This window comes from Dermochelys coriacea, chromosome 1 (assembly GCF_009764565.3).
Source record: "Dermochelys coriacea isolate rDerCor1 chromosome 1, rDerCor1.pri.v4, whole genome shotgun sequence".
Classification (NCBI taxonomy): Eukaryota; Metazoa; Chordata; order Testudines; family Dermochelyidae; genus Dermochelys; species Dermochelys coriacea.
Genome location: NC_050068.2, coordinates 215,196,901 through 215,212,094, shown reverse-complemented (window position 1 = coordinate 215,212,094; position 15,194 = coordinate 215,196,901). Strand labels below are relative to the sequence as shown.

Sequence of the window (15,194 nt, the reverse complement as noted above, 5' to 3'; positions counted from 1 at the left end):
GCATATCAGGACTGAGGTGATCACCAGAGCAAAGGGTAGAGGCACCAGTTGAGGAGAAGGGAGCACTGCATATTAAGAGTGAGGGGTGTGTGGAGAAGTTTTTAGGTATTCCATAACACCCCACTCCCCACCCCCCCAGTTCTGCCCATCCTGCGCCAGCAGGAATGTCCCAAGTGCAATGTGGTTTCTATTCTGATTCTGAGCTTCTGGTTAGACTCAGCAGTCCAGAACAGCAAAAGTATAATGATGGGAGGGTGTTGAGGGAGGGGAACAGGAGGGGTCACATCCGAGTAAAGCAGAAGGTGAACAAATGACCTTCAAACTGCACCAGTCTCGCTGGATGAGGGGGCGGGGAGAGAAGTAATTGGGAATGAATGAGGTCAGAGCAGCTTCCCCCCCACAGAAGAGAGTTCTCCATTCTCCCTTCTTTCCGAATCATGGGTACATTTTTCTCATTGACTTCCTGAGCTAGATCAGTTGGAAATAGCAAAGCTAAGTTACTGGCATCCTCAGTTCTTTTCATGAAGTGACTGGATAGTGTTTAAGCTCTCTTCTGAAGGGAGAGAAAGAGAGTAACAGAGAGAGACAGACATGGGCAGAGATATATAGACAGACAAAGAGAGAAGAAGGCAGACAGAGTGTGTGTGAGAAGGAAAGACAAACCCAGAAGGGTGCAGAAAGCAGTAGAGGAAGAAGAAGAAAGAAGGAACTCACCCTGGAAAGGGAGTTTCCCTGCTCCTCACCCCACTGTGAGGACTGGCGAGGATGAACTGAAATTAGGAAGGAGGCACTGGCCCTGGGCTACATGAGACAGCAAAGTCAGCTGTTTTTTTCTTCATGGGGATCGGTAGCCCACTCGTGACCCTCTCTGCTCTGGCAAGTCTCTCTTGGGTGAGTCACATCATAGGTTCCTCTTTGGCAGAGTTTGGCCTCTGCTAGGGCACTGTATTACATCAGAAAGTTCAAGGGGATTTGAGCCAAAGATAGATATGAAGTAAGAATTTCCCTGATATTTAAAAGTATTGGGGAAATAAAGTAGGGGCAGAGGAGAATTCAAAGCAGTAAAGAGGATGCTAGGATGTAGAGCAAGTGGGGATAAGTGAAGCAAGAGAATTGTGTGGTTAATAAAATCTACATTGAGGAATGATAAAAAATGGGGTAACTGGAGATCCATCAGTGCAGTGTGGAATTCAGATATGTAGTGGGCACAGTAAATAATAGGATATTGATGGGTCTATGTTTTTAGACATAGAGGGGAATTCAGTTCTGTCATATAGGATGTAGAGAGCAGGTAATAGTCTGTGGAAAGAGAGAACAGAAGGGAATTTAGGTCTATAATGGAGGCAGGGGAAGGTAAAATATAAATTACATGTTTGCATGGGGAAGAGGAGAATTCAGATTAATGATGGGGTGGGTGAGAGGGATGAAAGAGAGTGGGTAACTGTGAATCCACGGGTGGGGGCATTAGGATTGGCATTAGGGTGGATGAGAGAGATATTGAACACAGGACATCAAGGAGACTAAGTGAGGAGAATTCACCCTGATTGCCTTTACTCTCCTTATAGTTTCCCCAAGTGAGATGTGAAGAGACCTGTGTGAATGCTGAACAGTGAGTATACACATCCTGCATTCTTTTCAGAAGAGGTTGAGGGCGGAAGTGACAGACATGGGAGGAATCTTAGCTGATGGCCTTGCCTCTCAGAGTTTGCTTTAGTTAACAGTATTGGTAAATTGTGAGCAAGCATTTTCCAGGGCCAGAAAGTTTGTTTGTTAGATCTGAGTTACTAATTTGTAACATACAATTTATTTGATGTATTTGCCCTGTCTTTGTACTTGCAAATTGTCTGCATTTTATTTTTTCAGGGGTATTGGTGGTTTGAAAACTTTTGCCAAGAAGTGTCTGGGATTAATTTTTGTTCTATCACTGTTTTTAGCAGTTCATTGTAAGGATTCAATATTCAGAATTCAAGCTGTATTAGTTAGTTTTGATAGGACACATAGGTCAAGTGGTATTGTTCATGCTCCTTAAAGGGAAGAGTGTAATATTTCCTGGGCTTCCAGTGCAAACACTCACCAGTAGGAATTTGAATGACTATATTGTAAATTCTGCTGTGAACATTCCTACTAGGAAGGCTGTTTGCAGGAATATCAACAGAAAGTGAATGCAAAAGAAGTGTGAAAGCAGCCACAGAAAATTTGATATTTTATTGAGAGAAACGTTTTGCAAAACATCTTTGTGATCTGTTTGATCAACTCTACTAATTATAGGTAAAGAAATGTGCAGTGTACCCACTTCCAAAAAGAGGATGACAAATTGGGAGAGAAATTCAAAGAAAAACAACAAAAAAATTGGGCTGGAAGCGCTGATTTATGAAGAAAAAATAAGGAAGATGCAGACATTAGAACTCTCTGCAAGTATCTGAAGGATGTAAACAGAATAATATAGTCACGAAGTGTGTGTGTGTGATAGGGAGAACTTGGAGAAAATGGGATGAAGCTGAATAAAAGAGAAAATTTGAGGCTGGCTATTAAGAAAAAATTTCTAACAATGAGATTTATTAGACTGAAGAATAGTCTCCTCACTGAGAAGTGGTGGAAGCTCCATCATGTGACTCATTTAAAACTTATAGTAGAGACCAGTCTCCAATCTTTCATCAACTGGAGTGAAGATGGGAGTTAAGGATAGGATCAAACAGGGAATTTCTCCATCCCATATTGCTATGATGTTATGTAGTTAACTCTTTCTTTCACCCTCTTTTTCTCAGCTGCTCAAGCACTGATTGGGTCCGTCTCTGGTACATCTGGTAAGTTTATACTTACATAAATATCATTTGTATTTGTCACTTAAGTTAGCAAGCAATTGATAGCATTAAATCTGATCCTTTAAGTGACAAAAATCGAACAATTCCTCCCTTCTCCTCTTTCCCTCAGTTCCCTCTAGTGTTATGAAGGATGTATTGTGTTTTCCCCTTCCTTAGTATTAGATAACACATTAAACATGAACATATCTCTTTCCCTCTTCTCAGTCACACATTTTTATTAAATGCATTAGTTTTATTATGAGAAATTTAAGATGTACAACATTCACGATTTCACAGCACAGATGTGCAGCTGAGTGCTTTTTTCTTTTTAAAGGACTGTCTCTTTAAATGTTAGTAAAATGAGTGTGATCACTTCTTAGAATCTATTCAGTATCTGTACATAAAAAAGGTATGGCAATAACGCTACTCCCTCTCCCTCTACAGGCTGGTTGTGGCAATTGGTGGGCTGCTGCTTCTATGTGGCCTGGTGTCAGCCTGCATGAGGTGCTGCTGCCGGCAGGCAGGGGAGGAGTCGGGTTCCCACCCCTATGAGGTCACAGTCATCGCCTTTGATCATGACAACACTCTCCAGAGCACTATCACTTGTGAGTGTGACCATGCAGAAGCCAAGGTAGATGTAGAGAAGGCTGAGAATCCTTGAACATATTCCAGAATCCAGAAACTGAAGGTCTGAACAATTCAGACCTTTGTATCCCATGAATTTCAAGGGCTAGATCTTCAGCTGGTATAAGTCAGAAAGCTCCACTGTGGTAAATAGTGCTACATTGATTTACACCAGCTAAGGAGCTGTCCCCTTAAGTCTAGAACCCATAACATACTTCAAAGTGCCAAATTCTAGAGCCCCAAAAGTTTGAAACTAGGGGTTCAAGGATCAGGTCTGGTCTTAGCCGCATATGGGTCATCATGTCACTTGCTGGGGTAGTAGAGGGAGGGTCCTAACAGCTGGTGTATGGGCCAGATTGCTTGATGCTGGGGAATGGGGGCATCTGCGAGTTGAGATTGGGGGATTTCATGGGATATATCTGGAAGATCCAGCTAGCTGGGAAGTAGGGAATGAAGGTGGAACACTTCCTTTGGTGGAATGAGGACAGGTCCAGCAGCGGAGAGAAGCATTTGTGGAACGTTTAGGTAGAGGATGTGTCTGATGAGAAGGGATGGCCTTGGAGAAGAAAGGTGATTGGCACCAACTGTGTGTAGCTCGGAAAAGCCTTGCACAGCAAGTATATTTGTGCTCTCTGTCTGGTATTTGATGGTTCCAGGGGAAGATTAACCTTTCCCAATCTCACTCCTTTCAGCTCTGCATTCTGTGTTTGGTCCTGCTGCCAGGAGGATACTGGCTGTGGCACATTCCCACAATGCCGTGCTAGGAGCACCACCCCCTTGCGGATCGGAGACCCCTCCAGTCTATGAGGAGGCCCTACATATGAGCAGGTTCACGGTAGCCCGGACTGGGCAGAGAGTCCCAGACCTGGCCCCAGTGCTAGAGGAAAAGCAACAGGCATCAGCTGTGAAAGATGATTCACAACAAGACCTCCCCTGATGTGAATGCACCCAATTTCTTTTTTTTTTTTTTTAATTTGAACAACAATGCAGAGTACTAATATTCAAGGGGAGGGTCCAAAATCTGTTCTAGGTGGGCTCAGTAATACAGTTCAGGTTATTCTCCTCTTTAATCTAATGTCCTGAACAAAGAGAGTAACTCAATTTCCTAATACTTTATGACTCATAATATTTTCATGGATCTCTCTTGATTCCTCACTGGGATCTTTTATTGTTAATTAGTTATTGTTATTCATTATTATTATTTATTACTTTCATTACACACATCAATAAGATGCCCATCACCGTAGTCTCTAGCACCATCGTTAGTGCCTTGCATCATGGCAGCAGAGTTATTCTGTTGACCCACTCTGCTGACAGGTGTTGGTGTCCTGCAGGAAGATGCTGACTGTTTCCTGATGGCTCATTGTGACAGGTGTGGCTCAGTCACTCCAACTGGGCTGTAAGGGAAGTGGGAATGGTTATTTTGTTAGAGGGAGACAGGCACAGGACACAGAGATCTGATGGAAGAACCCTAGGAACAGCCAAAATTAGGGAAAGAGCTTGAGGTGGAATTTGTGTTTTATTATTATTAATTACCTTATTAATAGACACACCCCAAGAAAAGGGTGAGTTTAACCTTATACAGTGTTTATATTTTGGAGCAGGCTGGTAACACCACCTGCTTATATACAGTACATAACTGTGATCATATAACACTGTAGATACATGCAGTGCTTTATAGACCATATTGAAAAACAAGAGGCCCAGTCCTGAAGAGCTTATATTTGAACTCAAAAAAATGTGTTATGTGGGATAACAGATCAGAGATGGGAAGGGGCAGAAACACTGCTGTTGAAATAAACTCAATTAATATTTATCTGTGTATTATTACTAGGCTTGGAAGGATTAGCTTTTTTATCAGCAAATGTCAGTTAACATCAATTTCAACATACACTCACAAATGGACAAAAAATATTTCCATTGATAATAATCAAAATGTACAGATACGTAAAGTAAGAAAAATGCTGCATGAGAACTTATTAGTTTGATTCAAGAATAAAACTTTAACTGTTTTTTCAATGTCTGTCAATAAAAAATTATCTGACCTCCCTCCAGTTGTCTGACCTCCCCATAATTTCCTGCAACAGTGGAAAATTTAAATAGATAAAAATTAGGGCTGTCGATCAATCACAGTTAACTCACATGGTTAACTTAAAAAATTTAATTGTGATTAATCGCCATTTTAATCGCACTGTTAAACAATAGAATACCAATTGAAATGTATTAAATATTTTTGATGTTTTTCTACATTTTGAAATATATTGATTTCAATTACAACAGTATACAAAGTTGACAGTGCTCGCTTTATATTATTATTACAAATATTTGCACTGTAAAAATGGCAAACAAAAGAAATTGTATTTTTCAATTCACCTCATACAAGTACTACAGTGCAATCTATTTATCATGTAAGTGCAACTTACAGATGTAGATTTTTTATTACATAACTGCACTCAAAAGCAAAAGAATGTAAAACTTCAGAACCTACAAGTCCACTCAGTCCTACTTTTTGTTCAGCCAATTGCTAAGACAAACAAGTTTGTTTACATTTATTGGAGATAATGCTGCCCCCTTCTTATTTACAATGTCACCTGAAAGTGACAACAGGTATTTGCATGGCACTTTTGTAGCCGGCATTGCAAGGTATTGACATGCTAGTTATGCTAAACATTCGTATGCCCCTTCATGCTACAGCCACCATTCCAGAGGACATGCTTCCATGTTGATGATGCTCAATAAAAAAATAATGCATTAATTACATTTGTGATTGAACTCCTTGGGGGGAGAATTGTATGTCTCCTATTCTGTTTTACCCACAATATGCCATATATTTCATGTTATAGCAGTCTCCGATGATGATCCAGCACATGTTGTTCATTTTAAGAACACTTTCACTGCAGATTTGACAAAATATAAAGAAGATACCAATATGAGATTTCTAAAGACAGCTACAGCACTCAACCCAAGGTTTAAGAATATGAAGTGCCTTCCAAAATCTGAGAGACAAGGGATGGAGCATGCTTTCAGAAGTCTTAAAAGAGAAACACTATAGAACCCGAACCACCAAAAAAGAAAAATCAACCTTCTGCTGGTGGCATCTGACTCTGACAATGAAAATGAATATGAATTGGTCCACACTGCTTTGGATTGTTATCAAGCAGAACCCTTAAATATATTAATTATTCATGATTCTTCTTCAAATAGTTTGTATGAATAATTTTCAACCAATGGATAGTCTGCAAACTGCTCCTTGGAATAGCTACTTTTTCTGGTGTGTGATTGATCATCTAAGTTACATGGTATTGTTTCTCCTCACTAACTGGATGATGGAAAAATGTTAGACATAATGGCAAACAATAGTGATGAATTAATGACACATTTACGTGTGAATATTCAGACAAATAAATAGCTAAATAAACAAACAGACAAATAAATAGCTATAAATATAGCCTCTGTAAGCTTAGCTTCTGATCACCTCATAAATCTTTAATGTTTTTATCCTCAGAATATCTCTGTGAGGCAGTGCTATTATCCCCATTGTACAGATGCGGAGTTGAGTCATAAGAGACTTAAGTGACCTGCTCAAGGTCACACAGGAAATCTGTGATAGAGCATGGAACTGAATCAGCATCTCAACTTACCAGGTGAAATCCTCCCCAGATCCATGAACATTTTCTTGAATTATCCACTGTCCAACTGTTTGCCACTAGTAAGATCCCATGTGTAGAAGTATACCAATGACTCATGAATATATTTACAGATCTGTTTTTCCACTATTCAGCCAGCTCAAATTATTATTAATAATTATTTGTGTAGACTGGATAAATCTATTCTAGTTGCTGATCTTTAACATCCACTCAAGACCCAATTAATCCATTATATTGTTTCCTGGAGATTTTAGGTTTACTGAATAATAAAGGCCAGGAACAGAGTAATTAGAATCTGTTGACTCTGGATACAACTCTGCCAAGTGCACAAAGTTCCAGGAATCCTTGAAGATCTTTTCCACTTGGAACATACCATTCCTTTACTTGCTCCAGCCCTTTTCTGGCTCTGAATAGAACAGCCTAGTTCTTTACATTTATGTGAGTTTATGTGAGCATACATAGACACTAGATGTCAGTCTTGCTCCACTTGGCAGGAATGGTATCTGAGCACATTGTAATTTCTATGTGGATTACAGAATAACAGAAATGCAGGGTTAGAAGAGCTGTTCAGAAGTCATCTAGTCCAGGCCCCCGCACTGAGACAGGGTTAAGTAAACCTAGAACATCCATAACAGGGATTTATCATTCCACAACCTCCCTTGGAAGCCTGTCCCAGAATTCAACTATTCTTATAATTAGAAAGTTTTTTCCTACTATTTGACCTATCTCCCTTGCTCCAATTTCTTGTCCTACTTCTAATGGACCTGGAGAACAATAATCACCATCCTTTTCTTTAACATATTTGAAGACTGTTATCAGGTCGCCCCTCAGTCTTCTCCCCCCCAACCCCCATCTACTCAGCTGGTAACCCTATTAGAGAAGGAAATGGTTTGGAATGATTTGTTCTTGACAAATCCATATTGTCTATTATATATATCTACTATATATAATATTGTCCTATTATCCTCCAAGTGCTTACAAGATGATTAACAGATTCATAGATTCCAAGGCCAGAAAGGGCCATTATGATCATCTAGTCTGACGTCCTGTATGACAGTCCATAGAATTTCCCCAAAATAACTCGTAGAACAGATATTTTTAAAAAAATATCCAATACTGATTTAAACATTGCCAAGGATGGAGAACCTACCATGACCCTTGATAAATTGTTCCAATGGTTAATTATTCTCACTGTTCAAAATGTATTCCTTATTTCCAATCTGATTTTGTCCAACTTCAGCTTTCATCCATTGATGAGATCATGTTATATCTGTCTCGGTTAGATTGAAGAGCCCATTATTACATAGTTTTCTCATTGTGGGTACTTATAAACTGTAATCAAGTTACCCTTTAACCTTCTCTTTATCCATTAAAACACCCAATCTTTTTCAGAATCACTGCTTCCCAGGATAAAGTTCCCCGTCTTTTAAGTATGGCCTACATTCTTTGATCCTAGATGTATCTACTGTATTTATGTTTAGCTGTATGAAAGCATATATTGTTTTCTTGCACTCAGTTTAACAAGTGATCCAGATTGGTCTAATTCAGTGACCTGGTCCGCTCCATTATTTACCAGTCCCCCAATTTGTGTGTCACCTGCAAACTTATCTAAATATCTTTAATTTGTATTTCCCCATTCTGGCTTGTATTCCTTCCTCCTTGTTGTTAATATTAATTGTGTTAAGTATCTGGTCACAATTAACCTTTTTAGCACTCAATAGCACTGTAATTTTTGGTTCAGTGTGTTTTCATAGGATGAGGGGGAAATTAACCTCACCTATTATAGGGCTATGTCCTACTACTGTACTTTGACTTCAGGTGGACAACTTCAGAAATAATAACTAGACCTCTCATAATGGACCATTTATTCAGGGCTCACCAGGGCAAGACAGAACAGAATGCTGCTATTTCAGACCCTTTGAAATGTGTTCAATCACTGAAAAAATCACATGAAAGAAAAGGTGTGTGGAGTAATACTAGTGACTGAGTAGGGGATGTTTTTCTCTTTACGTCATTACTGACCTCAATGTCCGAGCACTAGGGGGCACTGTTCTCCAAGGAGTAGCATGAGTGACCCAGCAGGGTTTACGTTCGTCTTTGAATCTATACTGACCGCAATATCTCAACCTAGTACTAGAAAGCACTATGATTCTGGAAGTTGTTTTCTTCACATAAGACTTAAAAATGAGAACCTAGTCAGTAAAGATCCAGTAGTAATATGTTTCAGAGGAGCAGCAAAGCATCATACACAGGGAGATTAGCATCATTATTCCCATGTTATAGATGGGGAAACTAAGGTACTGAGAGGGAAAGTGATTTTCCCAAAGACATCCAGCAGCAGAGCTGGTATTAGAACCTAGGTCTCCTGAGTCCCATTTCTCAGCTCCATCTTTTAGGCCTCACTGCCTCCCTTTGTGAAAGAATAGGAATATTAATTCCAATGACTGGACTTAATACCTGTTTATTATAATTAATTAGATTTAGGCTCCCTCGATTCTTCCAGAAGATCCTAAGGGCATATAGCATTTTTCTTTAGCTCCATTGCTAATCTGTTGTTTAGTGATGCTGAATGCTATTAGACAGCTGACTTGTCCCACACCAGAGATGACTGCATTTCATTGACGGCTATGGACCTTGAGTATACTTTGTATGGCAGTTTATTAGTGATAAAGCTCTTTGAAACCCTTTGAGATTACAAGTGATATATAAATGTAAAGTATTATTAAAGATAGTGAAGGCTCTTTAACTGAATAGCTAATAAATGAATACAGCATTTAATCAAATATGTTCTTTAAGTAGTGACTTTTTTCTGTACCTGTGAGTAGTAACTGCAGCTGTGACATGGATAACTCTTAAATAAGGCATAAGATGCATAAAGGAATTAGAATAATCACTCTGTTAATCATTGAAGAATTATACAGCTTACTTAACTGTTATGTAGTGTCACTGATACAGAATGGCTTCTACATTCCACTCAAGAGATGGTTACATTTTGGCACATATACTCTGTACACTATTTTCTTATTCTTTAAAAGGAAAAAGAAAAACAACCGTTCAAATGATTATCCTTATTAATAAAATAAAAATAAAAGTAATACTTAAAATATTCATTCAAAGATCTCAAAACACTTTACAGACATTAACCCATTAAGTTTCACAAGCTCCCTGTATGGCAGGTAAGCATTTACTACCCTCCATTTCTGAGGCACAGAGCCTTTAAGTGACTTGCCAGAGACTGGACTCCCTCTTCCCTGCTCTAGCTATTAGGTAATACCTCCTTCCAATAAGGAATTGCTTATCCAGTGAATGAGGGAATGGTCTGGGAGCAGAGCAAACACAAAGCAATTAATTTCAGAGCAGAGAGGAGGAAGCAGCAGCATTTCACATTATTCTTTAGTGACCATTCCAGCCAACATATGGCAGAGTATTACCCAATTCCCAAGACAACTGATTAGCAGCTTCAGGAATTGTTTAGAGGGGTTGTAGCTAAGTGGCACCTTTGAAGGAACAGTGTGAATTAAGTGGGTGTAGCCAGAAAGAATAGAATCCAAAATGCGCCTGTGATATGCAGAGGCACTAAGGGTGTGTAGTCCCTTCGTCCTCAGTGGACTAGAAATAACAACTGTGAACCGACAGACTGGGTGTTGCAATCTTGGGGTTTGGCTTTTCCCCAGTGGCGCTGCTTCTTGTAATGTGTAGAGCTGCTTTCCAAAATCCTGTAATTGTACTAGCTGCAGCTGTTTCAGCAGCTGGAGCTTAGACAGAACCTTTAGATCAGTTCTGCAGATGTGAAAAGCTCTTTTGCAAATGTAAGAAGCTACAGAAAATAGAACTGTCAAACTGGGTTCTCAACATAGGCAACACAAAGCCATCACCTAAGAGTACAGATGGAGAGGTTGGCATCTGCACAATTAGCCATTGTCTGCTGGAAGTGGCTAACTTGGTTCCCTAGCCCAAGAGCTAATGGGCTCATAGTGGTTCTGGGATAGTTAACAAATCCAGTGCCAAATGAAACTTGTGTCATAAGTGACACTGGTCACCAAATGGAGAATTTCCATGTAGTGCTAACAGACAGCACACAAAGCAGAATTAAAAGACACTCTGGCAGCAAATACACCTTCTTTCTTTGCTTTAAAATACAGGGAAACCAGACTCCCCAGTATTTTCTGGTGAGAGAAAAAGGCTTCAGCATGCCTGATGCCATGCTGAGGAAGAAAAATGTTGGCCCTTTCTGAGATAAATGGAGGCCTATTGTGATAGCCAGGTGGGGCAGCCCATCTGCCAAAATAAATGGTCCATGTGAGAGATTATCACCTCTGCGATAGTAGTTGCTAATGGAATGGCATCCAGCCATTAAGGATGGAGGTCATGAATCACAGACAGTTGATGGCAATGAAAGGCAGATGTAGGGCTAACAACACTGATGCTGCAGGCACAAGCAGTTGTTTATAAGGCTCCCCAGGATTTCTGATTTTCCCCACAGGGGCCTCTCTGTACATTCTTCTCTCTTCCCTTGTTTTTCTTATTCTATGCCTGCGGAGATTCTGTGCCAAATAATTAAAAATTCTGCGCACAATATTTTAAAATTCTGCATATTTTTTGTCAGAATAACACAGTATAATCACTCCAGTTTCAATTATTTTGGTAATGTATTTCAAAATACCTGTCAACAATTAAGCTAACAATACAGACAACAAAAAAAGATTCCCCCAGCAGTAGAGAGTCAAAGAAACACCTATGACAACCCGGTTCCGGTTGAGGGGTGCTGGAGGGGGCTGCATGGGTCTCCCCAGGTCCCAAACACCTGCACCCCCCTCCCTCCAGAGCCCAACCATGGGAAACCCCCGGGTCCAACACCTGCAACCCCTCTCCCTGAGCCAGCTATGGGGCACCCCCAGGTCTAGACATGTGCACCTCTCTCCCCCCAGAGCCAAGCCACGGGGCATCCCTTTCCCCCCAGAGCCTTTACTCCCCCCAGCTTCTTTACTGTCCCACTGGGGGATGTGGTGTGGTGTGACCCTGCCCTTCCTCATCCTGCTCTGGTAAAGTGTATCCCAGACCCTCTCTGTCCCCGGGCAATCAAGCCAGGCAGCCAGAGCATGCAGAGCCTCCATCCCCACAGGGCTTGGCACTCCACTCACTACCAGCTGGTGAGCTGGGCTCTGCAGAGTCCAGCAGTCCCTAATGGCTGCCAGTAGCACTACAGCCCCAATTCTGCGGGGGAAACATAAAATTCTGCACAAAACATTAATTATGGGCAAATTCTGCATTGTGCAATGGCACAGAATTCCTGCAGGAGTATTATTCGGAGTCTTACTGAAGATGAAGATACTGGTTGAATGGCAGAGCTTGTGTTAATAGGAGGATTTAGGATTTCTGTGCCTTTGTTCAGTATGAGGGTTTAGAAAGCAATTTAAAAGTGGGGGTAGCAAATGATATCCCTGCTGACATGCTTATTTGGCCTGCTCTCTGCTGCAAATTTCTAGATTCTGCCAGCCCTAATAGCTGTCTCAGGTACAAGGAGTGACTCCCGCCCCCAACTCACAGAGACACATTATCATCCTTTGCTGAATAAGGGCTGGAAATGTTCCCCTCTCCCCTTGGCTGCTTTTCTGTCCCCCAGTTCGCTTCTGAGACACCAGTGCCATTTTCCTTTTTACTTGAGGTCACTATTTTAACAGCTTTGGACACAACAACATCAAATAACTGGTCATAATTGACTGCCTCTTTCCCTTTTGCTCACTTTTTCATTAAGTCACACATTTTATACACATTCTCTATGACTCATCTTATCATATATTTTAAGGTTCCTAAATCTTAAGTGGTATCCCTTGAGATAATATGAAACCTTCGCAACACAGCTTTTTAAGACTCATCATATTTCAGTGCCTCCTCCATGTCCATCTCATTAAACATGTGCAAAGTTTTTACCCGAGAGCTTGGTGATAAGTGTGGGCACCCTCTTTTCTTCAGGAATCTGATGCAATTCACAAATTCTTTCAAGAGTGCTGAGATATTCTTCAGTACAATCCATCTCACACCTGCCTCCTGGTGGAGGACGGCACACTGCTCATGGCGATCCGGTGGACATGTAGGGAAGGACCAGGCCTTCTGCACCAGTCTATACTCCCAGGATCTGACTGACATTGATGCCTGTGGGACAGACTCCCTATGGTCAGCATGGGCAACTGGGCAACAGCTAAAGCAGCCTCTGACTCTGGCCAAGTTCTCAGAAGCCCTCCATCTGATGCTTACCAAGAAATCTCCAGGCATCAATGAGCTGACTGTGGAGTTCCACCACATGTCTGTGGACGTCCTCACCCAGACATCTCCACCATCTGGGCTGAGTCCTTAGGAAGCGGGATACTCCCCTGCTAGACAGGTGGGGACATGCTCTCTCTGCTGCCTAAAAAGGATCTCCACAAGCTAAGGACCTGGCGCCTAATCTCACTCCTCAGCACAGACTACAAAGTCATAGTGAGGGCCATCTCGCTGCGGTTGGATTCCGTGCTGATGGATGTGATCCACCCTGACCAGACCTACATGATCCCAGACCGGACCATCATCATCAACCTCTATCAGGTCCAGGACCTACTCCATCTTGTGCCTTGAGATGGTCAGTTGCTCACTGTCCTGTCCCTGGACCAGGAAAAGGTGTCTGATCATGGGCATCTTGGGGGTACTCGGCAGGCATTTGGCTTCAGGACCTGCTTCATGGGCTTTCTCCAAGTGCTGTATGCTTCTGCAGAATGTCTGTTCAAGCTCAACTGGCCCTTGACTGAACCCATCATCTTCTGTCAAGGGGTTTCATCAGGATTCCTGTTGTCCAGCTAGTTCTATCCTATCACTATTGAGTCCTTTTTTCCATCTCCTCTGCAAAAGGATGACAGGATTGATGCTTCAAGAGCCAGACCTGCAGGTGGTCCTGTTAGTGTATGCCAACAACCTGTTCCTCGCGGCCCAGGGCCTGGGAGACTGGTGTGGGTGTAAGTTAGACAACCCATCTATTTGGCAGCCTCCTCTATCCAGGTCAACTGGGTCAAAAGCTCTGGCCTGGTGGTCAGGAAAGGTGGCAGGCAAGCTCACTCCCACTCGTGCTCTCGGCTATCTGATGGGGTGTGGGTCCACTGCTCTATGTGGGCATCTACCTTTCTGCCATCAATCCCTCCTCACTGGAGAACTGGGTCAATATCAAGGCCAGAGTGACTGACCAGTTGCAGAGGTGGATGGGGCTGTTCTGATGCCTTTCCCTTCGAGAGAGGGAGCTGGTGCTCAACCAGCTGGTCCTGTCTATGTTCTGGCACTGGTTCCACACCCTGAGACTGCCCCCAGGAACCCTGACCAGCCTTCAGAAGAAGATCTTGTAGTTTTTCTGGCTGGAGTTGCACTGGGTCTCTGAGCCTTCCTCTGGAGGAGAGTGGGATTGGGCAGATCCTGTGGAGATCAGAGAGCACATGAGATTGTCCACCCTGAACATCCCCAGTTGCTTGCTCCAGGACATGAGGGTAGCCTTGCATCCAGTCTCTATTGTTTTCTTGGAGTAGGCCCTGCAGAAGGGTGCTCCCCACCTGTCTCTCACCCCTGGCCCTCTGGACCTTGTCATCTGAACCCTGCCCCATGAGCCTCCCTGGCCACCCCGACACACCACCTGAACTGACTGCACAAAATCCAGCCAGTCTGCCTCCAAACTGCACACAGGAACCATCCGTATTTTATACTATTCAATTCCCTGCCATTGTGTCCAGCCCTGATACCAAAACTGTTGCCACCCAAAAAGGGTGAGGAATCCTGGTGGGCCAGTCTGTATCCCATGGCCTGCTGGGGATATTAGTTGGCAGCTCCTTCACAGAGCCATGAGCACAGACCTGTTCCTGTCATGGTTCACCAACTCCTCCGACACCTGCCTCCTTTGCAGCAAAAGATAGACCCTGGCGTATATCAATGTAAAGTGTGTCAGGTTGCAGCCCCCCTTCCACCTCTTCCAGAACCTCTTACTGAGGTTCAAGCTGTATTTTTCCCCATACCTCCTGATCCTGGCACAGGACCTCCTCGACAACCTCCTCCTGGCACTGGCTAAGATGGCCATCCCATCACCACCATATCAGGAGGAGGAAGTTGGACT

At 42.4% G+C, this 15,194-nt stretch overlaps 1 protein-coding gene and 1 long non-coding RNA gene across 3 annotated transcripts in view; one reads left to right on the top strand and one right to left on the bottom strand.

The window, feature by feature from the left end:
• The first annotated feature begins 276 nt into the window (after positions 1 to 276).
• On the top strand, positions 277 to 5,291 carry TMEM52B (transmembrane protein 52B). 2 transcript variants are annotated; one of them, XM_043513826.1, is made up of 5 exons: positions 277 to 891; positions 1,566 to 1,609; positions 2,766 to 2,804; positions 3,246 to 3,432; positions 4,118 to 4,294. In XM_043513826.1, exons 1-5 carry the CDS (start codon positions 838 to 840, stop codon positions 4,187 to 4,189), a joined length of 396 nt encoding a protein of 131 aa, XP_043369761.1. In that variant the 5' UTR covers positions 277 to 837; the 3' UTR covers positions 4,190 to 4,294. The 2 variants fall into 2 exon arrangements, with proteins under 2 accessions (XP_043369761.1, XP_038224638.1); XM_038368710.2 differs by having other exon boundaries at positions 290 to 891; positions 3,246 to 3,406; positions 4,118 to 5,291.
• LOC119841356 overlaps positions 4,398 to 15,194 on the bottom strand; it is a 22,420-nt gene continuing 11,623 nt past the window's right edge. Inside the window, exon 2 of the long non-coding RNA XR_006281088.1 lies at positions 4,398 to 4,822. This is a non-coding gene — a long non-coding RNA (uncharacterized LOC119841356). The remainder of the gene's footprint in view (positions 4,823 to 15,194) is intronic.

Excerpts from the sequence above, each read along its gene's own strand:
- TMEM52B (XM_038368710.2), top strand. The coding sequence starts at position 838 with ATGGGGATCGGTAGCCCACTCGTGACCCTCTCTGCTCTGGCAAGTCTC. Across the intron at positions 892-1,565 it reads CTCTGGCAAGTCTCTCTTGG|TTTCCCCAAGTGAGATGTGA; the intron begins GTGAGTCACATC and ends CTCTCCTTATAG. Across the intron at positions 2,805-3,245 it reads GTCCGTCTCTGGTACATCTG|GCTGGTTGTGGCAATTGGTG; the intron begins GTAAGTTTATAC and ends CTCCCTCTACAG.